The 24,846-nt window shown below is 51.9% G+C and overlaps 7 protein-coding genes across 7 annotated transcripts; 4 read left to right on the top strand and 3 right to left on the bottom strand.

The window, feature by feature from the left end:
- Positions 1-220: 220 nt before the first annotated feature.
- On the bottom strand, positions 221-5,389 carry BDV17DRAFT_148872 (putative nuclear migration protein (ApsA)). The gene is made up of 2 exons (XM_073754443.1): positions 4,750-5,389; positions 221-4,688 (listed from the first exon to the last, which is right to left on the bottom strand). The coding sequence occupies exons 1-2, from the start codon at positions 5,179-5,181 to the stop codon at positions 342-344; spliced, it is 4,779 nt and encodes a 1,592-aa protein (XP_073619994.1). The 5' UTR covers positions 5,182-5,389; the 3' UTR covers positions 221-341.
- A 1,181-nt stretch (positions 5,390-6,570) lies between these two features.
- BDV17DRAFT_148900 (U2-type spliceosomal complex subunit CWC24) lies at positions 6,571-7,668 on the top strand. Its single transcript, XM_073754444.1, has one exon. The coding sequence runs from the start codon at positions 6,655-6,657 to the stop codon at positions 7,639-7,641; it is 987 nt and encodes a 328-aa protein (XP_073619993.1). The 5' UTR covers positions 6,571-6,654; the 3' UTR covers positions 7,642-7,668.
- Positions 7,669-8,815: 1,147 nt separating this feature from the next.
- On the top strand, positions 8,816-9,812 carry BDV17DRAFT_287513 (DUF3431 domain-containing protein; the record flags this gene model as incomplete). The annotated part of the gene is made up of 2 exons (XM_073761188.1): positions 8,816-9,069; positions 9,119-9,812. 2 exons carry the CDS (start codon positions 8,816-8,818, stop codon positions 9,810-9,812), a joined length of 948 nt encoding a protein of 315 aa, XP_073619992.1.
- Positions 9,813-10,615: 803 nt separating this feature from the next.
- akuA (putative DSB repair complex subunit Ku70) lies at positions 10,616-12,799 on the bottom strand (the record flags this gene model as incomplete). The annotated part of the gene is made up of 5 exons (XM_073761187.1): positions 10,616-10,954; positions 11,011-11,114; positions 11,168-12,011; positions 12,062-12,673; positions 12,731-12,799. 5 exons carry the CDS (start codon positions 12,797-12,799, stop codon positions 10,616-10,618), a joined length of 1,968 nt encoding a protein of 655 aa, XP_073619991.1.
- A 286-nt stretch (positions 12,800-13,085) lies between these two features.
- On the top strand, positions 13,086-14,695 carry BDV17DRAFT_253066 (ferrochelatase HEM15). The gene is made up of 3 exons (XM_073756611.1): positions 13,086-13,460; positions 13,527-14,109; positions 14,165-14,695. Exons 1-3 carry the CDS (start codon positions 13,239-13,241, stop codon positions 14,620-14,622), a joined length of 1,263 nt encoding a protein of 420 aa, XP_073619990.1. The 5' UTR covers positions 13,086-13,238; the 3' UTR covers positions 14,623-14,695.
- Positions 14,696-15,015: 320 nt separating this feature from the next.
- On the top strand, positions 15,016-19,787 carry BDV17DRAFT_279388 (squalene epoxidase-domain-containing protein; the record flags this gene model as incomplete). The annotated part of the gene is made up of 6 exons (XM_073759707.1): positions 15,016-15,597; positions 15,628-15,902; positions 15,933-15,959; positions 15,999-17,782; positions 18,338-19,456; positions 19,519-19,787. The coding sequence occupies 6 exons, from the start codon at positions 15,016-15,018 to the stop codon at positions 19,785-19,787; spliced, it is 4,056 nt and encodes a 1,351-aa protein (XP_073619989.1).
- A 578-nt stretch (positions 19,788-20,365) lies between these two features.
- BDV17DRAFT_148672 (SMEK family protein) lies at positions 20,366-24,423 on the bottom strand. The gene is made up of 9 exons (XM_073754441.1): positions 24,143-24,423; positions 23,874-23,970; positions 23,721-23,802; positions 23,620-23,669; positions 23,211-23,537; positions 22,361-23,161; positions 22,139-22,306; positions 21,657-22,090; positions 20,366-21,606 (listed from the first exon to the last, which is right to left on the bottom strand). The coding sequence occupies exons 1-9, from the start codon at positions 24,254-24,256 to the stop codon at positions 21,007-21,009; spliced, it is 2,673 nt and encodes an 890-aa protein (XP_073619988.1). The 5' UTR covers positions 24,257-24,423; the 3' UTR covers positions 20,366-21,006.
- Between the last annotated feature and the right edge of the window lie 423 nt (positions 24,424-24,846).

Below are 24,846 nucleotides of genomic sequence, written 5' to 3'. Positions count from 1 at the left end.
TGGGAGTATGATATGATATCGACAAATGAAATGATGGAATAAACCAACGGTTCGTACAGAAAATGATAGGATGGAACATGTAATAAAGAGAGATGACATCAAGTTGCAGAAATGCAGAATGGAGCAAGGCCATGACCAGAAACAATATGCAGGCTTAGGTTGCAATGGTGTAAATGACGCTCACTTGCTGGGATGACCGTCCAGCAAAGAAATGAAACCCGTTGAGCCGAGAAGAGGAGCTACTTGCCGGCGGTGATGGCAAGCTGTGGCCGATATGTGGAAATTCAACACCGCTAATGCACAATACTTTCAAACGCACGATGAAAACACTTCGGGATGGCTTAATGATGGGAGTGAATCCGGTTGGCGCGAGGGCTGAAGCGGCTCGTTCTTGAGAGCGAACCGACATCGTGTTTACCGTCGCAGCAAGCACGGACATTCTCAAGCCGGTCCTCATCATGGTCGTGCATGTGTCGAAGGTCCTCCTCACTATCGTGATTATGGGTGCTACCTTCATTGACACTGGAATCCGCATACCCAGGACCTTTCCGTCCAAAAGAGCCCTTAATGGTCGTGTTGAGGAGAGTGCTCAGGCGGGACCCTGAACCCTGTCTCGCTTGGTCTGAGTAATGTGACGGGGCATAAGCCGGCGATACACGGCCGGGTGTCTGGCTAGGGCGTAGAGACATGGCTGAGCCCGATCGTTGTTTGGGCAGATTCCGCGTGCCACGGCTTTGCGCTGACGAGACTGACATGCGTGCGGTTTGGCGCGAACGTGAGCGGAATCCAGGATTGAACTCATCAATGTCTTCCAGGGTAACATTTTCAGGGTCCTCATCCTCGGGACCATTCCGCACAAGGAGGTACGAAAGTGCATTGAACCATGTCTCGTGTCGCTGACTTGTTGTAGCCGTGAATCTGATCCGACGACCAGGGCTGACGATCTCCAAGCTCTTGCAGTGGAGCCCAGGAGGGTAAGGGTTATCGTCTGCTACCACCCTAACAGCTTCGATTGAAACACTCTTGGTTCGGCCTTCGCTCTTGCCAGAAGATTGCGGGTCGTGTTCGCTCCAGTACAAGGTTCGCGTATACGGGTGGACCCAGAAGTATCGGCGATGTCTGGTGTTGGAGATATCTCCAGAGACGGCTCTGCGGGTGTACTTCCAGAGGAACTCACCAATCATAGTTTGCGTAATCGCCTGGATCATGCGAGGATCGGTTCCCGCAGCGTATCCCTGGGGAGCAAAAGGCGGGGCGGGTCCCATGTTGAACCGTTCCTCCAGCTCAGATGCGAACGAAGATACGGAAGACCGCCGTGACACGTGGCTATCACGTCTCATACTAGCTCGTGATGTAGTTGTCTTGGCGGAGCCAACATGCAGAGTAGAGTCGTTCGGTGTCCGTGGGCGCGGAGTGGCATTATTCTTGTACGCAGAAGCTGGCGCAAGTGGTGGGCCCATCAAGCCAGCGGACGCTGCAGACGATGGACGTTGGTCCATGGACTTTTTCTCTGCTGCCAGAATGGCTTCCTTGTGGTCGGCGGGCAATGGAGGGTGGATTTGGACACTCGATGCCTGGCTTGCAGCGCTTCCGGGCCTCTTGTGGAGGGAAGTGGTCGAAGCCTGAGGAGCAGGGCGCGAACGCGCCTTGGGCGTGGCGAAAGGTGAGTTGCTCGATTCCTTAGCTCTGTCGCTTTCGGGAGGAGAAAGTGGCCGAGAGGAGACACGCTCCATAAGGATCTGGTCTATTTGCTTGGATGACAGGATGGTCTGGGCACCCTGGTCGGCTTGGTTGGACGAGGCAGACTTTGCACGACGGGGAGCCGCATTTCCAGAAATCGTGCCCAATGGCAGTGTAGCACCGGTCTGTTGAGTAACCGTCTCATCGGCACTATCCTTGTCTGTGTTGTCGTCCGCGACAACGAGAGATGAGGGGTCCTTGTTTGCCTTGGAGGAGCTAGCCACCTCACTGGGCGGCCTGTTCTCGTCGAATGTCGGTGGCGAGGGTAAGAATACCACTGTTGGTGTGTACTCGACAGGCGGCGTTTCAACCGAGCTGAGCGTCGACAACGTCAACTGCGGTATTGGCGGAACGACAGCCTCTGGAACCTCTGGTGCGATCGCTTCGGTATACACCGGAGGAATAATAGAGATGCTCAACTCAGGGAGAGTCACTTCAGGAACAGTAGGTTCAGGAACAACCTCATCCACAATCGCAACTTCTGGTTGAGGTTCAAGAGTTGGTTCAATGGGCTCGGTGTGTTCCGATGAGATAGTGGAGAGAGAGAACTCCACGATATCTGTACTCGTTCCTTGCTCGGAGAATGAACGCACTGGTTCGGGTTTGGGTTCTGGCTGGCTGGCAGGAACAGGCACAGTGTCCTCCACGAGGATCTGAGAGGAGGCCATAGTCGGTACGTAAGCTGGCTCGGGCTCAGGAAGAGCAGGAATAACCGGGGACTTTGGTTCACTAAACTGAGATGAGATCGACGACAAGGCTATTTGAGGCGGATCAGGAACAGGCGCGGCAACCGGTTCTGTCGTACTCCCCACGAAGAACGTTGTGCTCATCTCGGGGAAGCTGGGAGCCACTGGCTCGGTTTCCTCAGAAGAAATGGATGACACATCCAATCCCATTTGCGTTTTGGATGTTTCGGGAATGCCGACTCCACGTTGCTCATTGTCATCTTGACCGTCCCATGCCATCTTTGGCGGCGTAGGTACACTCAAGACATGTTCGCCGTTGGCATAGGGTGTCAGAGGCGTCCACTGGGTTCCTGAATTGACCAACTTGGGTGACTCGACCACTTCCATACCGGTACCGGCATCCGACATTGTAGTCTTCTTTGGCGTAGCAGGGACACTGCTTGCAGCCTCGTCATCATTAGTCTGAGACGCTAATGAGGGATCGGGTTCCCAAGGATCGGTCATAACACCAGAGTCAACCATGACGGGTTTCGGTGGCTTCGATGGAGACTCAAGGGTGATCTCGGACGGCCTCCTGGAATCAGCCGGGATCATGCGTGGGGTGGTAGGAGATTCCGTGTCGAATTCGATCGGTGGGCCAAAGTTACCATCTTCATCCTCATCACCATCAGCTTCGGCAAGTTCCGCAAAGAGACTTTGACCTTCTGGAGGCGCGGATGATTCTCGCGTGAAGCTTGTGGCGGGAGATTCTCGCGAACTCGAGGGGCGGCTATCGAAACCCAATGAAGTCTCTCTCGAGGAACGGCTCTTACGCACAACGCTCCTCTTCTTGCGCAGACGGTATTGAGGGGTTGAGAAGTGGGTAGCAGAAGGCGTGCCGGGATCTTCACTGTCGTCCTCATCGGCAGACGTAGATGCAGTGCTGTAGTAGGATGTTCGCTCACGAGCCTTGGCCATAGTCAGAGAGGAGACCCGTTCGCGCGGAGTCCTATTGACACGATCTTCAGTTTCCGTAAGCTCATCGCTATCACTCTCGCCAGCCATGCTCTCCACGCCGGTCTGGAAGGCTTCACTTTCAGTCGTAGGTTCCCTCTCGTTGGCAGTCTCGAACGGATCGTCAGCCTCTGTCGCAGTCTGGTAAGCATCACTGCGTTCATCAGTCGACGGGTCATCCCGATGATCGCGAGACTTGTTGGCAGCTTTGTGCAATGGGCTGACGTCGGCACCGTCTTCCCAGTCTGAGTCATGAATCTCGACCTCGGCCTTCTTTCTGCCAGCTCCCAATAAGTCCGGTCGTGCAGGTTTGCGGGTATTGTCAGCCTTCGTCTTCTGGCGCTTGTTGGTTGCTCCGTTCGCGGCAGTCGAATCGCGGCGGCGCTGCTCAACCTCATCTCGAGCCTCCTGAAGCATTCGCTTGAGTTCGATTTTTTCAGTCTTCTCACGGTGAACAGTGCTTCTCAAGTTTTGGATCATGCGATGGGCGTGGCCAAGCGAGCTGCGCAGAGTCTCTGTCTCAAGATGGTTGTGGCGAGGTGTGAATTTGTTCGGCGACGGCGGGGGTGAGTTTTCTGGTGTTGCTTGATCATCGTCGTCGGAATCGCGCGAGCGGACGGGTTCGCGAGTGGTCTCGGTTTCGTATTGTCGTAGCCGCATCGCCACTGCCTTTGCGAGCTCTTGGTTCTGGGTGTTCATATCCTCGAGCTTCCGCTGGAGCGCGAGTTTCTCAGCATCTCCTGCGGTGAGATTTCTGCGCAAAAGGTTGATCTCAGCGTCATTTGCCTTTTGGGTGGCCGTTTGGTCCTCAACTAGTTTCGCGTTCGCTTGTTTCAGATCCTCCAGCTCGCGCTCCATCGCGCTCTTTTCGGCAGCAACCGACCCTAAACTGCTGTTGAGTTTACTTTCGCGGTCCGTAGCCTCTTTCACGGCGGCCATAAGCTCGTGCGTCTTCGTTTCCAAAGCCCAGTTCTCATCCTTGTACCGTTCCTCGCTCTCATCCAAAGCGCGGATTCGTTGAGCATATCCTTCTGCCTCCAGTTCTAGTCGCGATTTTTCCAGGTTCACGGTTTTCAATGCATCCTCGCGTTCGGCCAAAAGCGACTGGAGTTGGCGGACTTGGGCAAGTAAAGAGGTGGAAATCTCGGTAGCAAACTCGATATCATGAACGCGGCTCGATGGCTGGTTTCGTTGTTTCCGCGACGGTACGCTCACCTTGCTCGGCGAATTGGTAGCTTGGCCGGCGAACAAAGCTGGACTTAGCGGCGACTATACGTGAAAAGAATCAGGTTAGCTAGATATTGTATTACTTGTAATAAAGCAGGCAAACCTTTTGGTCGAAAGACGGTGTTCCTATATGCCCATCATCCCCACCAGCAAGGCGTTTCGGGGCTAGAAAGGCTCGCGCCGTCTCCTGACCAATTTCGTTATACTCGCGCTCCAAATCAGCAAGTTTCCGGCGGAGATCTTGTCCGATCTGGCCCTCCTCCTGCTGTTGCTCAACTTCCTTCAGCTTCTCCTCGAGTTCCCTCCGTTGGTCGACGAGCGCGGTGCCCAACTTGGACGCTTCCTCGAGGCGGCGCTCGGTTTCCGCGAGATGGGCTTCGAGAGCTCTTTTAGCTTGCGCCGGCGAAGATGCGTCCAGGCTGAATAGTTGCGCGTCGAAGGATGAATATCGATTCGCATCTTGGGCATTCGGCGCCCCTTCGGGCTGGGTAACGAAAGGATCATCCATCATGGACATCCTACCAGAATCCTCCATGCTTCAAAATTTAGGTTCACAGATAGCCCTGGTTCCTAGGAAACCACGACCTGTCTGCAGTAAGGGGTCCGTAAACTCGTCGCCTCGCTCGTTCTTTGTTCCGGCTTCAAACCACAGTCATCATTCGACTTTACGTCCAATCCTCGCGTCTAGGATTTCTCGGTACCCTCCGAGTACGGTCCTGGTGTGCGCCGACCAGCGACTGATGATTCACGATGATTGTCGGACTCGGGTGAGGGGAATGGCGGTGGTAGATCGGGCTCGATTTAGTACCGCTGTCGGTCGGTGAGTAATCCGCTAAGTTTGGCCGTATCAGTCGTCGACTCGGAAAAGGCAGCGCGAACTGTCGATGGAAGCTATAAGTTCGTGGCAGCAAGAAATGAAACGCGACTTGCGCTCTGTAACCGGGCAGGCAAAATGATGAGGATGAACAGAAAAGCCGCTCGGGAGCGACCCAAGGGACGACAACAAACGCGTTGTGGTGGTCGTAGGCTAACCTTGGGAGTGCGTGCGACCGGGATGCGGGCCAACCACGGGAGGGGACAATACGTTCGCTCAAGCAAAGCTACAGTCGTGGCGATTAGGCCTGGTTGCAAAACAAAAACAAACCGGTATGGCACGGGTCAATGCGGATGCAGGAAATCAGCTACCGCGCCATGCAGCAGCTTCAAAAAAATTAAGGTTGATCAAAGGAATCAAAATGTCAAGGAAAGACAAATGAAAGGCGGGAAAAGTGAAGAAAAAGAGAAGGAATTAAGGTAAAGTAGATGACGAACACAGAACAAGGGATAGTAAGGAAAGAAAGGACAAAAGAGAGAGTGTGAGGAAATAGTATAAGAGAACGAGTATAGGAATTGATGCCAGTTGGACAACGAGACGAGAACGCTCGTTGGGCGAGAGACGAAGAAGAGAGGAAGGATGAGAGCGCGAGAGTCGGAAGACGAGGTACGCAGCCTTAGCAGTTAGGCAGGGCTCCCATGGGAGGCTGAGACAGGGCCAGATGTGGGCAGAAGCGCCTGCTGGAGAACTAGTCTACACTAATCGATCTGATACATGGCATGAAATTGGAGGAGCGATTCATTCATGACAGTCTACTCTGAATGTCTGGATAGCTCTACAAAGCGCATTATTATTCATGGCTTCGGTTCCGAACAGCTCGAACAATGGAACGAAAATAAGGTTACTGGCCGTCAACCAACGCGTTGAGGGAAGACAACTCACAAGGCTCAGGCACAGCAGCCAGAAACCCACACTGACACCACAACAAAACAAGTTATCAACTAGAAAGCCTAGATCACATGACTGACATGTGTTGGATCAGTTTGCCTTGCTTACGTAGGCAAATTGATTTGAACTGCACGTGATGAGACATCTACATCACGTGGGTCGCCACTCATCAGTGTTAAGTCAAGCAGTGCAAGTTCGGAACCAACCTTTCTCATTACAACGCAATCTTCCTTTCGCAAGCTCAATATGGCAGATACAGCGCCTTCGGTCGCTTTCAAAAAGCGCTCAGTCAAGAAAGGCAATTTCCGCAAGAAGCCTGAATCCCCACCGCCCGATGCGGACTCCGACTCCAGTTTCACCTCCGATGATGAAGGCCATAGGGTCAAGAGGCGCCGAAAGAGCGCAGCTGTGTCTGCGTCTTCAGCCTCGAATGCGCGACGAACAAATACTTCCGATAAGCCCGCCGCCGCCGCCGCCGCTCTACCTCTTACCTCCTCCAACGACGCCACTAAACATTCCAACTGGTACGATGATGAGTTGAATGAGAAGAACCTCCTAGGTGCAACACGAGCTCGCCCAGAGGCATCGACCGAGTCTACGCCGGACGGCACATACAAGGGTGCTGCCAATTACCAGTCTTTTATTCAGAAGAATCCCAACGCTCCGACAAAACAATTCGGTCCCATAAAAGCGCCTACCAATGTGCGGACAGTGACATTTATGGATTATGCGCCCGATGTTTGCAAGGACTACAAACTTACCGGGTACTGTGGTTTCGGCGATTCTTGCAAGTTCAGTCATATGCGCGAGGATTATAAGCAGGGCTGGGAGTTAGATCGCGATTGGGATGTCACCACGAAAGGCAAGAATCTAGGCGGCAAAGTGGTATCGCAACGGGGCGGCAAAACTGGCGGCGATGAAGACGATGACGAGGAGGAACTCGAAAACATCCCTTTCGCCTGCATCATCTGCAAGAAGCCGTACCAGAATCCCATTGTCACAAAATGCGGGCACTATTTTTGCGAGTCCTGTGCTCTGCAGCGGTATCGCAAGAACCCATCCTGTGCCGCCTGCGGTGCTGGGACTGGTGGGGTTTTCAACGTTGCCAAGAAGTTGAACAGCCTCCTCGAGAAAAAGAGGGAGCGTGCGCGAGAACGGCGGGAACAGGCTATTGCAGATGGGGAGGAGGTTAGCAGTGAAGAGGATGAGGGCGAAGGGGCGGAAAGTTCATGACTGCAACGAAGTATGTAAATTAGTCTATATACCGTATACGAAGTACGGACATTTCTAGAGAAATACAAAAATGCCGCAGCAGGCTGCCGCTAGACAAGCCACTTGATCAGCTTCCCAAACTACCCCTGAGCAAATGAGCAGGAAGATGTCTCGCGATACGTCATCCAACTTGATCGCGGCACGTGCTGATCCTTGGGTTTTGGACCCTAGCTCGACTTAAAGTTCTTACGCCAGATTGCGACCCCCCACCTCCTTTCTATCTATCCTCAGAACAGTGCAATGTCGCATCGACATATGTGGTCTCTTTCACGACATCCTTCATCGCTGAACCTTCCAATGCGCAGTCTGATGTCTCCTGATCTGAAGCAGGCACCAGTTTCTGAGTCAAGGACCTCTAACAATCCGCGTCCTAAGCTTCTCCACCAAAAGTCTCAGCCACGGGGAAGGGCCTAGTATGGCTTCTTAGCCCACAAGCGAACTCTGGATATGGCAATATGCCGCCGCTCAAGCCCTTGACAGGCGTTATTTGCGTGGTTAGGGTGCCACTTGCGGGTCAAACGCGTGGCATATCAGCAGGTTCCCCACTTTCGCTTCTTCTGGTTCCATAGTGTCTCTCAGGTTCACGGAGTCAACCCCCGACAACCAACCAATTGAAGGCCTTTGTCCTCCAACCCGCGTCATGATAGCTCTTTTGGGGGATATGATTGCCTCCCCGGCCTTCTTCTCCGGAGGGGTATTGGCCCTGGCCCGGAAACGGCTTCATCCACAGGACGCTTCTTCTTCTACAGGCCACTAATCCTAGTCAAGTAATTACGAGCTCTTGAACGCTAAATGATGAATGTCTTATTAGGCTTAGTGGCCTGTTAATTGAGACAAGTGACCTGTCAATGGAGCCGTTCCCCTGACCCTCTGATAGTCCACGTCTGCTCCAATGCCAGAAAGATGTCGACGTTGGACCCTTTCTCTTTTCTACTACCCCTGCAGGAAGGCCGTTCCTTCAGTCTCTTGTACCATCTTGTCGCTCATTTTGCGCTATTCAGCTCATCTGTTCCTGCTGCTTCGCTAGGTTGGAGCTCACCCTTGGGTCTTCACAACCGCAGAAGCTTCTGCAGATGCATTTATTTGGCGACAGATTGATCCACCTTGCCGGGCCTCTCTAACATTCAGATTCATGATGAAGAGCGCCTATCGCATCGCACTCTGCTTTTCATTGCTGCTCTCCATCCCGGTATACCTCCTTGGAGCTCATTTCGCAGACCTCGGCGATCAGTACCATGCAGGTACCTACTTGACCGACTGGTTAAGCAGCAGCAGCAGCCCCTACCATAGCAAATGGACTCCATACGATGGGTATATCGAGGACAAAGCCATTGTCATGGCAAGACTCGAAGAGGAACCGGTAAACTGGGTTCACGAGGAACTTCCTGAGTACGTTCCTTTCGCATTTACGAAGTATGCCGTTAACAAATATTTGCAGCTGGCAGCGAGCTATCTACACGGTCAACCCATCAAAGGCCACACTCTCCGATAGCGATCGCCTCACGACACCGATCAACAAAGGCCACGAGTCCATGGCATACCTCACCTACATCATAGATCACTACGATCACCTCCCATCTACAATCGCCTTCATCCACTCGCACCGCGCCGGGTTTCTGATGGCTTGGCACGTAGATGCCCCCCTGCATGACAATGTTATTGCCCTTCAGTCACTGCAGCTTGACTTCGTCCAGCGCAACGGCTACGTCAATCTCCGTTGCAATCAGAACCCAGGTTGCCGCGCAACACAGCTGCATAACCCGCACATCACCGAACTTGTCTGGACAGAGGTATTCGAGGGAACTAGCACGCCACCTATGAACTCAACGACAAGCCTTGCCACAAACGGAGACGATCCTCACAATCGCCACGACAAGAAATCCAAATACCTGCAAATACCCACCGAAGTCGGCGCTGCATGTTGTGCGCAGTTCGCGGTGTCACGAGATCAGGTCCTCCAACGACCTCTCGAAGACTACATCAAGATTCGACAGTGGGTGATTGATACGGATAAGACCGACGCTAAAAGCGGACGGGTGATGGAATATTTATGGCATGTTATTTTCGGCAAGGAATCTGTATACTGTCCTGACGAACAGCTCTGCTACTGCCAAGTATACGGGCAATGCTGAGACTGGTGCGGGCACCACGACTACCTATACCAAGTTGACCAAGTTCTTCTCGAACTTTCCCATTGTCCCGTTCATCATCTACCCTGGGACATTATTTGCTGTGCAAAGCATTTTAGGCGTCTGTATTTCTTTTATGACGATATCCCTCTTGTTATACTTCAACGGATGACAACCGGCGAAATTAGCTAAGATCTATATAGAGTCTATAGATTAGACGGTTTCATGGACGGCTTCTATTGTCATGCACTGAGGGCACTCGCTACTATGGTTCAACTAGTAGAAAAGCTTCTGCTTTTTCCGTAAATGCGAGGAGCGAACTGGACCCAGATGGAAATGATCAAAACCTCAAAGCTTATCATCGAAATCGTCACTTAGTCCTCGATGTTGACTGATAAGAATCCCAATGAGGATCGATTTGGTGACGGTTGCGGGTTGCTTGTCATGGGATATATATTTTCGCCATGAGCTAGATAGTTGCATTCCCCAACCATCAACGCAGAAACTTAACGCATTCCAATTCCTATAATCTGATATCCAATGTATATCCGAGGAATAGGTAGTCCACATCCCCGGTATGATACATCATGCGAGTGGGAGCTTCGATGACGATTAGACGAGTCCTAAAGAGGGTTAGGGCTTACGCCTTCCTCGTAGCCAGTACGAGTACGATACAGGTCTAAGAGGTTCCTTCCAGACCGCATAGAAGCATCTGTTAATTGGTTCATTCCATGATTCAAAGTCGAGTCGTAACCTGCACGACAACAAAACTGTAGATTACAGTGTAGCACAACCCCTTGCCCTCATCATTTCGACTCCAGAAGCTCCTCCACCCTCTCAAGAAGCTCCGCCTTCTTACCAGCCGTCGACCGGCCCTGAGAAGCGAGGTAGTCCCTAAGAGAAGCAACCGTAAGCTTATTCAGGGTTCCCTTCTGATAATGGCTCGTGACTTCATCCTGGATGTTCGCTGAGCCGGAGTCGCCGTCCTCAGCCTTGACCTTCTTTGCGGGCGGGCCGGCTTTGTCTGCGGCGTTGCCCTTTGAGGGTCTTTTGGCGAGTGCGCTGGTTTTGAGGGCTTTCGCTGCTATTGTTGCGTATTGTTTGTCGAGCTCGTCCGACCAGGATAGGACGTAGTCGCCGGCGCGCTGGAGCGCACGGGTTAGCTTGTGAATTCATACGATTAGTAGAGGTGCATGCTTACCTTGTCGATTTGTCGGTATTTGGGTAGTGTTTTGTCGTCTGGTTTCTCGGGGACATCTTCGTCTAGCGCAAGCGCTTGTAGAATGCGGTAGTGCCATTGGAGTGCTGATTGATCGATTAGCGCTGACGTTCAGCGTGAAGTATAGGAATGCACTTACATGGGTTTGGGTATTTCTGGGCATCATAGACGCCCTTTGGGAGTTGTAATTGTTGGATGATTCTTCGCATTTGATTGATAAGTGGTTCTGGCGCAACTTGAAGGGTAGCTTCAGGGTTCTGTCGAACGTCGTCTGCGAAAGGAAGCGGTATGACCCATAATCCTGGAGGGAATTTCTGAACACCGTTCTCATCAACCTTTTCCTCGCCGGCCATCATTGCACCAATGACTGGACCAGCAGCCTTGCGTGCGATGTACCAGACAAGCGCGACCTTTTGATCCCTCAGGAGCTTCTGGTACAAAGCAGAGAATACTCGCGTTGACCCAACGTAATCTTCCTCTGAAGGGTATATGAACAGTGGATGCTTGATGTTGGCCCAGAATGGAAGGGCGGAGAGGGGTTTGAATCCAATGATTCGGATTACCGGCTCGCCGAAGTCTTTCAAGCCTTTTTGCTCATCAGGAGTGAATGTAACCTGGTCTCCACCAAATTTGTATGCCTTCTTGATTTCCCATTTCTCGATAGTTCGAGCTGAATCATCCGCTATCTGTGTAGTTACTCCCTTCGCAATCTGTGGTTTCTCTCCACCAAGCCAGACATAGCAACTTCTTGCCGACTCCTGGCGTTTGAATAAAATATAGCCAGACACTGAAATCTTGAAGCTCGGTCCAAGCTCTAAGGAAATGTTCGAAAACTGCGCGCGGCGCGGTACAGATCTGGATTTGATGCTTGACAAGAGGCCGTTGAGTAATGATATTCCGTCACTGGCATCCGTTGTCTTCGAGTCAGGTTTGAGGTAAGTAGGAGCCTCAGGATCCATTGGCGAGGCTTTGTAGATGATATCCTACCCCTTGTTAGTGATCAAGCCTTACGGGGCTAAGAGATTGTACCTACATCGTAGAATTTGGAGGTGTCAAACTCATGTTCAATTTTTGAGATTGGAAACAGCTCAATTATGACACCGAGGTCGTATAAGTCTTTTGCTCGGACGGTCGCCGCAGAGCGGAGGGATTTGTTGTCGTCATGGGGGCTATCGTTGTCGGTGACCACGAACAACCGACGAGATAGGAAATTCGGAGCCTTTGAGGTGAATATTTGGTTGGCACAGAACAGTACATTGGCCATGGATACGGGCTCTTCCGAGGGTACAAGTACATCATTGGCCTTATCTTCATCCTCAACCAGCGACCGCAATTCCAACACCTCATGCGCCGAAGGAACGTCAAGGTCCGTGAAGAGGTAGCAGTTGGGATATGATAAGTCACCGCGGCTGTTCTCGTCCTCGCCGTAGAATTTCGATTTCTTTGTCCCATAAAATAAGACACCAATCATATCACGAGGGTTGGAGATGATTCGCTGCTGCATGAGGTGGTATGCGCATTTCAAGGCAGCAGTGACAGGCGATTCCTGGCGGGGTTTCTTCGGGTCTGAGGATGAACGGGGCTGGAGCATGGAGTCGCTGACTTCAATGGCGAAAAGGACGGCATCTCTCACTGTCTTGTAACTCTGCTCACATGTCAGCGGCGATAATTCAGTATGCGATAAGCAGATAGCGACCTATACCGTCTCGTCCAGTTCCTCCTCTTCCTCCTCCGGCTCGTCACCTCCGCGATAGACATTATCATCAGCCATGCTGTAGGAGTTGGAATCTGAGGGTTGTGTGAGTGTGAGGACAGAGGATTGGGGGCCCCCCCCAGCTCTTCTAGGTGGTGAAGGTGGCGCGGGCGGGGGTGACGTTGTTCTGCCTATCCTAGGTACACTACGCGGGCCCGGGCACGCGTTTCTCCGTCGGGACGGACGCGGAGGAGACACGAAGATCATGTGATTGCGCCTTGGCTGATGACCCCGGCTTTCCTGTGATTGGCCGATCGAGGAAAAGCCGAGTGAGCTCCGTCATGATGCCGGCTGGAATTGTCGAACCGCATAATCAAGGAACTGCACAGCTCACTCTCTTCACCTTTTCTTATTTCATCTTCTGCACGGATATTTTACAAGCCGATACCCCCGTTGTAAACTTGATCTTCACGCGCACCGCCCGGAGACAAGTTACTGGCAGGCTGGCCTTACGGTTATGGCTCTGCGACGCACCTTTCCTCTTCAGCAGCAATTGCTGCGGCCGATAGCTCGCATCCCTCAGGGGTATAACGGAGAACGGCGACGTGGTTTCGCAACAACTGTACCGCCAGTTACTCAAGATGCAACGGGGTCCAAGGGGCCGACCGCAATGGTATTCCTAAACATGGGTGGTCCCTCGACAATTGGTGAAGTGGAGGATTTCCTAAGCAGACTATTCGTGCGTCCTTGTCCATCTACTATACCTGGCTCGGAGCAGTCTCTAACTTTCTTGTCGGTATCATAGGCCGATGGAGACTTAATACCCCTGGGTCGCCTCCAAAACTACCTAGGTCCACTCATTGCGAAGAGAAGAACGCCCAAGATCCAAAAGCAATATTCGGACATCGGAGGGGGTTCGCCGATCAGAAAATGGTCCGAGTACCAGTGTACAGAGATGTGCAAATTGCTAGATAAACTCAACCCCGAGTCGGCTCCTCACAAACCCTACGTAGCCTTTCGATATGCGGCGCCGTTAACGGAGGAGATGTACGCTCAGCTACTAGCGGACGGTTTCGGCAACGGCAAAGGCGGTCGTGCTGTCGCGTTTACACAATACCCTCAATATTCTTGTTCTACAACGGGTAGCTCACTGAACGAGCTGTGGAAATGGAGGAACCGGCTGGAAAGGAAGCGTGCGAATGGCGACGTGGAACCGACAGGGGCTATTCAATGGAGCGTCATTGACCGCTGGCCTACGCACCCAGGCCTAGTTGAGGCATTCGCTAGGAATATCGAAGACCAACTCAAGACATACCCCGAGGAAAAGAGAGACAGCGTGGTGTTGCTGTTTTCAGCTCACAGTTTGCCCATGAGCGTGGTCAACAGAGGTAAGATGGCTCTTCTCTCAAGTCAGGGACCGCACGGCTAATGCAGACCTTCCAGGTGATCCATACCCAGCAGAGGTCGCTGCTACTGTCCACGCGGTAATGCAGAGGCTGAACTTTAGCAATCCTTATAGATTGTGCTGGCAGTCCCAAGTCGGACCATCCGCTTGGCTCGGCGCTCAAACCAGCGACACAGTTCAGGAGTACGTGAAGAGAGGCCAGACAGATCTCATTCTCGTCCCAATCGCTTTCACCAGCGACCACATTGAGACCTTGTACGAGCTGGATCTCGAAGTGATGGAAGAAGCCAATTCCCCTGGAGTCAAGCGTGCCGAAAGCTTGAACGGGAACCCAATCTTCATCCAAGCCCTCGCGGACTTAGCTCGCGACCATCTGCGCAAGAAGGAACCCTGTTCTCGACAAATGACGCTTCGCTGTCAAGGCTGCAAGAGCGAAAGGTGTCTCGAACAGAAGAAGTTTTTCGCCGGCGAAAAACTCGCTTCTCTTGTACAATAGAGCACTTTAGCTTCTACATACCTTCCAATTACAACAGCCTGTATTATTACACAATCATTAGCATGGTTAGGCAGAGTAGTTCCGTAATCCTTCGTAGTTGAAACGTATTGCATGATCTCTTCCAACGGCGCTAAGAGCAAGGATATGGGTTGATCCGGGAGCCTAGCCTATGGACCTTTAAGTACGGGTGCCGAAAAAGACCAACTGCGCCGACTGCTGCAAACTTTCCGGAGAGCAACCCCGAAAATAATCTTGGACCGTATCATCGCCAATTGAGCCAACTGACGAATTAGATATTACCGCCGTCGTACCGGTCTCATTATTTCCCTACCCTCTATGGTCATTCGGTGATATCCAACCACGCCGCTCGCTGGTTGCGGTGGACTCAACATTATGTCTCCCCCCGGACCCCCGGTCGTACCCTCTCGAAACGCCCTTCGAGTGCTCCGGAGGCTCGCCCTCGCTGGTTCAACAGTGGGGAGCTTCTGTACGGTCGCCGCTATCACATACGACGTTAACCGGCGCGTCTCTGTTGCAGAGCGCATTGTTGAGAACAAGCGAGCTATCCAGACTTCTGCTCCCCGGTACGATGCAACGTCCGCGGCCAGGCGGCTCTCCCTCATGATGGAGGCGGCGGAAGCAGGCGAGTTCCAGAGCCTTGAAGCGTGGAGGGAGGAAGAGAAGAAGGCCAAAAGATCACGAAGCTTGGGAACCGCAACCGACCCGAACAGTGCTCTCGAAGGAAGTTCTTATGTTCCCTTGGGAGACAATGCCAGGTCGCCAGTCACAACCCGCCCTTATTCTAATGATAGGGCCTCGATGGAGGTTATAGATTTCGTAAACGAAGTCAGGGGGAGAAAAATCGAGCCTCTGCAGTCAGACAGTTATCAATTACTCCCTTCCCCACCGCCTCTACCCAACCTTGAATCGCTATATGCTGTTCGGGACGCCGACTCGGAGTCACCTACTGCCACAGTAGGTAACAAAGTGGAATCTGTTCTCGAGGAGCAAGACGCGCTTTGCATGCGCATGCGAGAGCTTTTCGGCAAAAGGAAGTACATTGACGCCGCTCAAATATTCCTGGAATCACATCCAGCCTCTGTCAAAGGCATATCATCCGAAAGAAGGGAGGCCGCTCTCCAGGCATTTTACCTGAATTGCAGACAAGGCAATGTGTTTATCGCAAGAAGTGTCTTCGAACGTCTGGAAGAGGTGGACCGAGTGTCACCAACAATGTGGAAGATTCTAATTATCACGTTGGCAAAGAAAGGCTGCATAGAGTCGGCTGCGACTATCTATCTCCGCCACAGGGAAAGTTTCACACTTCCAGCAATCCTGTTAGACGTTGTACTTCGCTGTTTGATCGAGTCCCGCAGACTTACAAGCGCGAAGTGGCTTCTCACGAGGAATCTGTCACTCGACCGGGACTGCGGTCTATGTGCTGCGTATCTTGGCGGCTTGTGGAAGAAAACTAGGAGCATTGAGCTCTTGAACTCCCAGTTCTGGAAACTGCTGACCATGCTTCGACGCTTGGATAAGAACGTCACTGCAAAGATAGTCACCCCAATGCTCAAGGCATATGTTGAAATCGGCAAATTCTCTGATGCCGAAGCTCTAGTGCACGAGATGACAACGACATACTGCATCACACCTATTTGTTGGACGAAGGGTTATCTGGCATATGGCAAAGCTCTACAGTGCGATTGGGCAGCCGTGAACGAACGGTTTGAGGAAATGCATGATCTTGGTCTGACGAAGGAGAAAGTAGACTTTGTTCGAGTCTTTGACCGTGTTTTCCTTGAATATTGGCCGGCACATACTAGCGATGAGATTCGGGATTTCATTTATAGTCACATCGACAGATTCGAGATCAATCCCGATCAACTTCTCTACAACCACATACTTGAGGCAATTGTCGAAAAGGGCGACGAGACTATGGTTCCCGAGTTCATGGACATGGCCCGTCAACGTGGGTGGAAGGTCAACATCAACGACAATGAGTTTCTGGATACGCTGCTCAGGCGTCGAGCGGCCCTTGAGGAATCACCAGTGGGCTTCTGGCAGATGCTGAAGGCGGCGCGACAGGAGCACATGAGGGCTACTGCTTCGCAGAAGCTTCTCGGTCACGACCGGCGCTCATTTGAAGAAAAGATAGCACGCGTTGTGGAGGGTGCAGAATTCCCTGATGAATGGCATAAACGCACATTGAACGAAATAACGCAGCCTACGAGAGGCGTTGATCACTTCCAGAGATTGAACAAAGTAATGATTTACTTCATGCATGTGGGTAACATGACGGAAGCCCTGGCAAGGTTTCAGCGTGCGAGAGACAACGGTAAACACATCAAGCCGCTCGAGGTTGAGCTTGCTCTCATTGCTACACTACTTGAACATGGGCTTGACGAGGCCCGAGCTCTGATTCAAGATGATTGGTATCATATGCTACCTATATTCTTCCGTCAGATCAAAACCATGGAACCCTCCTCAGAAGCAGAAGTCATCAAGATGGCAATCTTCCGCTTTTACCAACTTTGCTGGGTGAGAAACACGATGGTGGTCAAACACCATATTACCGCCTCAACGAGCCACCGTCTTATTGCGTCCGATCGACCGCAGCTGGCTATTGATCTACTTGTGTCGGTCTATATGTCAAAATACGGACGGCTCAAGGCTCTCGACGGAGTTTGCATGAAGATGTTCATACGTGCCTTTGCGGCAAGGAACAATATGTACGGGATGCGCTGGTGTATCCTCACCGCTATTGCTCGAGGTAGCGCACTCAACGCAGATTTTGTCGCTGAAGTTGAGCGACTCTTACCTGCTGTCCGCCGCAAACTGGAGGCTCGAAAGATGCGTCACCAAGAGCGCGTCAGAATGGGAATTCAGCTAGATCTTCTTGATTACGCTGCCACCGTCCTTCGTGGGAAGAGCAGCGGCGCTCCTGAATTTGCAAAGTTGAGGGTTATTCCTAAGTTCAAGCAATCCTTCCGACGGGAGATCAAAGGCCGCGGGACTTGGAAGTTCATCTGGACTACGGAGCTTCCTCAGTTGATTGAAAGATGGGATGAGGAGTACGAGCTGGAAAGAGTGCTAGGGCGCATCGATGAAATCGGCCACGACAAGGAAATGTGTATGGCTCGATGGAACGAGATTACGTGCCGTGGACAGGACGTGCCCGTGGATGAAGAAGACTTTTACTAGACGTATAGATGTATACTACTGTATCTACTATGAGAATCTGTATATTAGCGAGCATTTGCATGTGATTGCTTGGCAGGCATTTTCTTCATCTTCGGAGTTCGACTGTGCTGCTATCTACACCGTACTCGAGGGACCTGCAGATGGGTCAATAACAGCCAGACTGCAATTATCGTACGTTCATCGTTGCTATAGCTGTGGAGAGTCAGGCCACTTCTGCCTTCTGGAGCGCCGCCAGGAACAACCAGTCCACCACCGCATCCGCACCATCCAATTCCACACCCCTTAACCTTCAAACTTTCTTAAAGATCGCACTCTCGCTAGGCTTTCTCCATTCTCCGTCCTTCTCTCGGTCAATCTAGACTCTGCGACCCGAATATGCGCAGAACCTCCCGAGCGTCCTCAATCCTGCTGTTTCCGCCGACTCTTTGAATTTCTCATTCCGCCACCACCATGGCCACCGCTACCGCCAACGGCCATACCAACGGCCACGCCTCGAAACTTTCGGACGCCGCAGAGCTTCGCAGACGAGTACATCATGATGCCGACGTCGTGATAGTGGGTGCTGGAGTGTTAGGGTGCGCGCTGGCCGTCGCATTGGGGCGCCAGGGGCGGAGTGTCCTCCTGCTCGAACAATCGCTCAAGGAGCCCGACCGCATCGTCGGCGAACTCTTGCAGCCTGGCGGCGTCAATGCCCTCGAGCAATTGGGTTTGCGGGATTGTCTAGAGGGTATCGAGGCCATCCCGACTGAGGGGTACTACGTCTCCTACCTGGGCAGGCCCGTCACAATTCCGTACCCCGTTCAGAGTCCCGGAGCGTCGCGACCAGAGGGCCGCTCATTCCACCATGGCCGGTTCGTGATGAAGCTGCGCGAAGCTGCCCGGGCGTGCCCCAATGTCACACTCGTCGAAACAAAGGTCACAGACTTGATCACATTCTCGCAAAACAAGCAGGTTCTTGGGGTGGAGTGCGTGACCAAGGAGAAAAAGGATTGCTACTTCGGTCAAGTCACCGTCGTTGCGGACGGGTACGCCTCCAAGTTTCGAAAACAGTATCACCCCTATACGCCCAAAGTCCGGTCGAAGTTCTGGGGCCTGGAGCTCATCGATGCGGAACTGCCCCAGCCTCACTACGGTCATGTCCTCTTGAATCCTAATAGCCCGCCCATCCTCGTCTACCAGATCGGAACGCACGAAACTCGAATCCTCTGCGATATCCCAGAAAATCTACCCTCGGCGTCTGTCAAAAATGGCGGAGTCAAGGGCCACCTTCGTAACACCGTCCTTCCCTCCCTCCCCAAGTCCATCCAGCCCTCATTCGCCGCCGCATTAGACAAGAACCAACTGCGGTCCATGCCGAACTCTTTCCTGCCCAGCGCCACAAACAAAACGCCCGGGTTAATAGTGCTAGGCGATGCCCTCAACATGCGGCATCCTCTAACAGGCGGTGGAATGACCGTCGCATTGAACGACGTCGTTATCCTCCGCGACCTGCTCAGCCCAGAGAAAGTGCCCAAGCTAAGCGACTCCGCACTCGTCCTCAAGCAGCTCTCCGCATTTCACTGGCGCCGGAAGATGGGCGCATCGGTCATCAATGTCCTCGCTCAAGCTCTATACTCTCTCTTCGCTGCAGATGGTATGTCCCATCCCAATCCCCACTCTCCCCTTCCATAACCCCATCTAATCCTTATTCTCCAGACGACAACCTCAAAGCCCTCCAACGCGGCTGCTTCCGGTATTTCGAAATGGGAATGTACAACCAACCCGTCAGTCTTCTCGGCGGTATGCTCAAAAAGCCTCAAGTCCTCTTCGCACACTTCTTCACAGTCGCCTTCCTCTCCCTCTGGATGATTATCCGCGAGTCACCGATCTACGCGCTGCCGCTTGCACTGATCCGGTGCATCTTCGTCTTTTGGACGGCTTGTGTGGTTATTCTGCCTTATATGTTGATTGAGGCGTTTTGCTAGGCTTGCTGTTGCTGGTGCTGGTGCTCGTTAGACAGAACAGGTTTGTTTTGTGGTTTATATACCTCTGTTCTGCTCAACATTCTCTTTATTCTATTCTTCTCTTGCATATATCCGGACCCCTTTTGTATAAAGGCGCGAGTGGATTCTGTTAGCTTACCTTATCGTATACATACATAATGCCCCCCTCCCCTTACTGCCTACCTTACTTTACTCGCCCTGTCAACTTCATCGTGACGATTCATGATATCTCTGTGTATAACTATTACCTACTTCGTCGAAATTTAACTTATATTAGTACAATCATCGTTCTATTTCATTTTTATATATACACATATATCTCTGTTCTAACTCTAACTTCACATCTGGACTCTATTCTTCTTTTTGTACTTCATCAGTGCAAATGATATATATATATATTTATATTTATATTTATATATTCACATCCATCTACTAAAAAAAACACCAATTTGCACACGGTGGTGTTGCTATATATATCAATATGTGCTCAATGCGCCACGAATAAAAGATTAGACTCGGCTAGGGTAAACTAATTACCTGTTGTTGCTGTCTGTTCTACGAAGACAAGGGTTACTTGATCAAGTGATTGATTGATTGCTTGAAACTCCGTTCAGTTGTATTGTATTGCATTTGACTGACTCCGATCCCAGCGCGACCTCACTCGCCCTAGATTAGGTTGACCTAAGATAAGGACCATAGAAACAGTAGAACCCATCATGACACCAGGAACACCAGTATATGATTCATATGGTATGGTATGGTATGATATGGGTACATAGACACCAACTCAGCATGGAACTGATAATGCGAGACGAAGTAGGAGTTGGAGAGAATAAGTAAGAACAGAGGGAGGGCTGGACGACGAGCCTGTATCTACCCTCTCATATGGCATGGTTGTAAATACTGTATGTAGCTCATAGATGCCAGAAACGCACAGAGTACAATCAGCCAGCTGGATGACAAGACAGCAATAAATGAAGTGTTCGCTCAATGGTAGAAAGATCAGACACAGAAACGCAGAAGAAGATAAGGCATTGGATATCACTTCATCTGGTAGGTAGTATAGTATGGTGTGGTAGGGTTGGTATCTAGGATGCAGTCGTAAACACAATCGCGAAAGTGGTTCTCAAGGCTATGCTGACTGGCTGCGAACAGAAAAGCAGAACAAGAGCGGAGGACTATCAAATGGTTGAAGACAGCATCAACCCCCGCCGCTATCAGCCTCTTTCTTATTCTCCTTTTCGTTCTCTTTCCCGGTACTTGGCGCAGTGGACGCGGGATCCGATGGCTCTCGATTGTCCGCCCCAGCCTTAACCGACGAGCTAAGATTGATAGCGATCCGCTTAGGAGCAGTTTTAGCGCCTCCGCCCTCTTGCGCGCCCTTCTCAGTGACAATCACCGAGCCAATCGAGGAGCTCCTCTTCTTCCGTAGAAAGCCCGCGCTTCCCATGGAATTACTCGTTGAGCTCCGCCGCTTAGGACCGGACGTGAGCTTGACGAGTTCGTCATCGTCTTCTTCCTCGCGCCGACGTTTCTCCGATAATCGTTCGGGGGGCGTTTGGGCGATTTGTGAGGTTGGCGTTGATGGGGCTTCTTCGGTCGGTTGTGCGCCTTCGTTTGAGATGTCGTCGGATTGTGGGGGTTGTTTCTGCTCGGCTTCTGGCTCTGGCTTCGTGTCCATCGCGTCATTGTCTTCTTCTTCGTCGTCTGGGTAGTCCACCAGGGACTTTACAGACGGGGAGGCGGCGCCGTTGGGCACTTGTGAGATGAGAGTACCCGTAGCCTGATCGCCCTGCTGCCACTGGAAGTCATTAGCACCTTGATCAATCTCGAAAGTAAAGCCGGTCTTACCTCATCTTCGTCATCCGACGTGTTGAAATACTCCTCTTCCGCAGGATCCATTTCCTTCACGCCCTGCCAACGTCCATTGGATGGCATTTTCAAGACGGGCGTCACGTCCTCTTGAGAGTATAACGTAGAATCCGCTTCCTCGCTGTAGCCTTGAAGCTGTTCGTAATGAACGATCAACCCCTGGAAGGTGTCGACATAGGTAATGTTCCGCAGCTTGCCGCCGTATTTCCCAACAACATGCAGCGTAATTGGCTTGATATGCTCTCGTTTGATAAATTCGAAAAGTTCAAGACAGGCAGAATTGAGGAGGTTATCGCGGGGCATGGTCTCGTAAACAATGTCAAGAATGAGCCCAAAGGTATCGTTATGTGTCATCAAAGCTTGGTAGAAGGTATCTTGAAGGCTGAGCAAAGTTCTGAAGAATTTCAACGCCGCTGCACGCGGTTAGAACATTCCTGACGCAGGTGATGAAGCAAACATACTTAATTTAAGGTGCTTTTGTGGCACCCGGAGAAGTTGGGTAATGTGAGCGGCCAGTCGCTCGTTCTGAATGACATTGCGACATCGGTAGAGATGTTGACGGACGAAAAATGTGAGAATATCGACAAGATGCGAATATAGAGCTACAGCTTGGAAGGTCAAAGCATGGGCTAGCAAGTACGTCAGTAAAGCAAAACGCAGACTCGACCGAGGTCCCAACTTACGTTCAGATTGATCTTCAAGTCGTTTTAAAGGCGCAAACAGTCGCTTTGAAGATTCATCGAAATGGTTCTGAACAAATGCATCTGAGAGTATATTCGGCCGCATCTTGGCAGCATGTTCGGGACCAGCCCGAGCCATCGCGGCCTGTATGGGCACCTGCGGGTCTAGTAAGACCTTGATCGCATCTGCTAGTTGGTTCTTGACACCGAGGTCGGCCTCCGTATGAAGCAAGTCGATTAAGGTATCAGTAAGCGGAGTTTTCTTCTCGTTGACAGCTTTGAGCATATAGCTGCGCATCATGATCGGGTCGTGGTCGAGGAGTGCGACTAGAATATCGATGCCTGTAGTGCGGACGGACGGGTTCGGGTGCTTGATAGCAAAGGCGATTACAGCGAAAAGTCCATGACTGATAAGGTTTGCGTAGAGTGTGGCGCGCTCCGGTACCTGCAAGTTCTTCGCGATTGAGGCGCATTGGTGGAGGAATTGAACGGCATCTTCCTTGCGCTTTGCATCAGCGCTCCTTGGGTCGAAAACCTGGAATAGCTCTTTGAGGAAGGGACCGTCCGATTGGATGTGATTCACAATGTCGACCTGGTTATAGAAGATCATCGAGTTGAGGACTGAAAAGGTTGGGTCGTCAAGGATTCGAGCGAGAACGACGTCTTTCAGGTATTGCAGCCGCCATGTAAAGCGGATTTTGCGCCGAATGACCGGGTCCCTGATTGGGACCACTTCTTTATATCGTGTTTTGTCAGACAAGTACTGCCGGTGGTTTGCTTTATGCGTAGGGAACTCCGGGTCATCTGTAAAAGGTCAGCGATGTGCGCCTACAGTGAATATCCGGCCACCCACATTCCAATGCCCCGACAACCCCGAGTATAACATTATCGGTGACGACGGTTTCTATTATGGTGGTATCATTAAGAAGGATGAGGGATTTCATGATGTTGCAAAGACGGTGTAAATCTGGAAGACTCTCGAGGTCTTCGGCGACTGTGACTAAAGGAAGAAGCTTGTGTATGTATTCATCTCGGATAACACACTTGGAAAGCGCGTCGCGGCCGGACTGGGCTATGCTGGCGGCTCTCATCAAATGATCGATCTCGGGGAGGTTCGCAAGCTCGGGCGCGGGTAATGCGACGGTATGAATGCTGTCGAGATCGTCGGATAAGGCATCATCTGCAAGGCGCGCGGCTGTCATCAGTAACATGCAAGGCAAGTGACATGCGCCGGTTGCGAGAATTAGAGAAGTAAAACTTACCAGCTGCGGCCAGGGTGAGAAGGTGCTGTTGAACAGAATTGACAAAGTTCCTGGACGTCGTGAGCAACAATGGAAGCTAATTGCGCCTGGGCGAGTGTTACCATATCACTGCGCAGCCCTCCGCTTCCTGGAAGCTCAATGCCATATCCGTCTGGTTCGGTTCGGTCCATACAATCAAAGTATCTAGCCGAGGCAAGTAGTGTCAGCTTGCACTCGCTCCTAAACTCGCAGACGAAAGAAAGAGCCCGGCCAACCTTGCTGCTTCTGATATCCGCCGTCCTTGGAGATTCGCGTCTCCAGAAGCGTCCGAACAGGCGAGTCTTCCGACTCAACAAATATCCGCGGCTCATCCTGCGCGAAGAGAAAACCAAAGTCAGCAAGGGTTCAAAAATGGCGAGCGCGTCAAGTCCCAATTGAGATTTGCGCCGGGTAATGATTGACGACGTTGTCGCGTGTCTCCGGAGCGCTGCCAAGTGTCCGGCATCGTCATGCCATGCTGTGCGATAACCACGATAGAGCTTACATCTTGAATTCGGCCCGTGCAAAACCCTGTTCCGCGATCAAACCAGTCATTCTCCTTCAGTTCGTAAACCTTCACCCGCTTGCGGTCGCCGGGCGGCTGCAGGTCCAACGCCATGTTCTGGCCGGGGAAAGGAGGAGGGGTGGCTCGTCTCCCGGGGACTCAGGAACGACGAGTGCACCGGCGCGAGGTGAGCGCCAAGGTAGGTGAACGGCAAAAAGCGCGGGTCGGTTGGTACGTAGGGTGAGAGGACACGATCGCTGTGGGGTTAACCAGTTGAGCGAAAGAGGAGAGGAGGGCGACGGCGGCGATGATGCAGGTGGACGAGTGAGGTTGCCGAAAAGCGCGGTTCGCGGACGATGATGAAAGACGCGATGGTGGTGGTGCTGATGATGGAGGTTGTGACGAAGTCGGGACCACCTGGCGGCCTCGGCAGCGGTCGGCGCGAGAAATGTTTCAAGTCGATCAGATCCAGGCGGTTCTGGGTCCTCGATCGGAGGCAGGAGATACAGTAGTTCGTCGTTTGGCGCAAGATAATGCAGAGAGGCAGAAAGACGGGAAGTTCGTCAGCGACACACGCGACCGAGGGGACAAACGAGAGTCAAGCGTGAGGCGTGAGTGGGCGTGAGTGGTGACAGGCTGAGTCTGACACAGTGACAAGAGTCTAGGCGGGATTGGGGATCGTTGGGTTGCTTAGGCTTCGATGA

This window comes from Aspergillus undulatus (assembly GCF_047715775.1).
Source record: "Aspergillus undulatus strain CBS 261.88 unplaced genomic scaffold BDV17scaffold_4, whole genome shotgun sequence".
NCBI classification, from domain to species: Eukaryota; Fungi; Ascomycota; class Eurotiomycetes; order Eurotiales; family Aspergillaceae; genus Aspergillus; species Aspergillus undulatus.
This window is presented reverse-complemented; position numbering and strand designations above follow the sequence as displayed.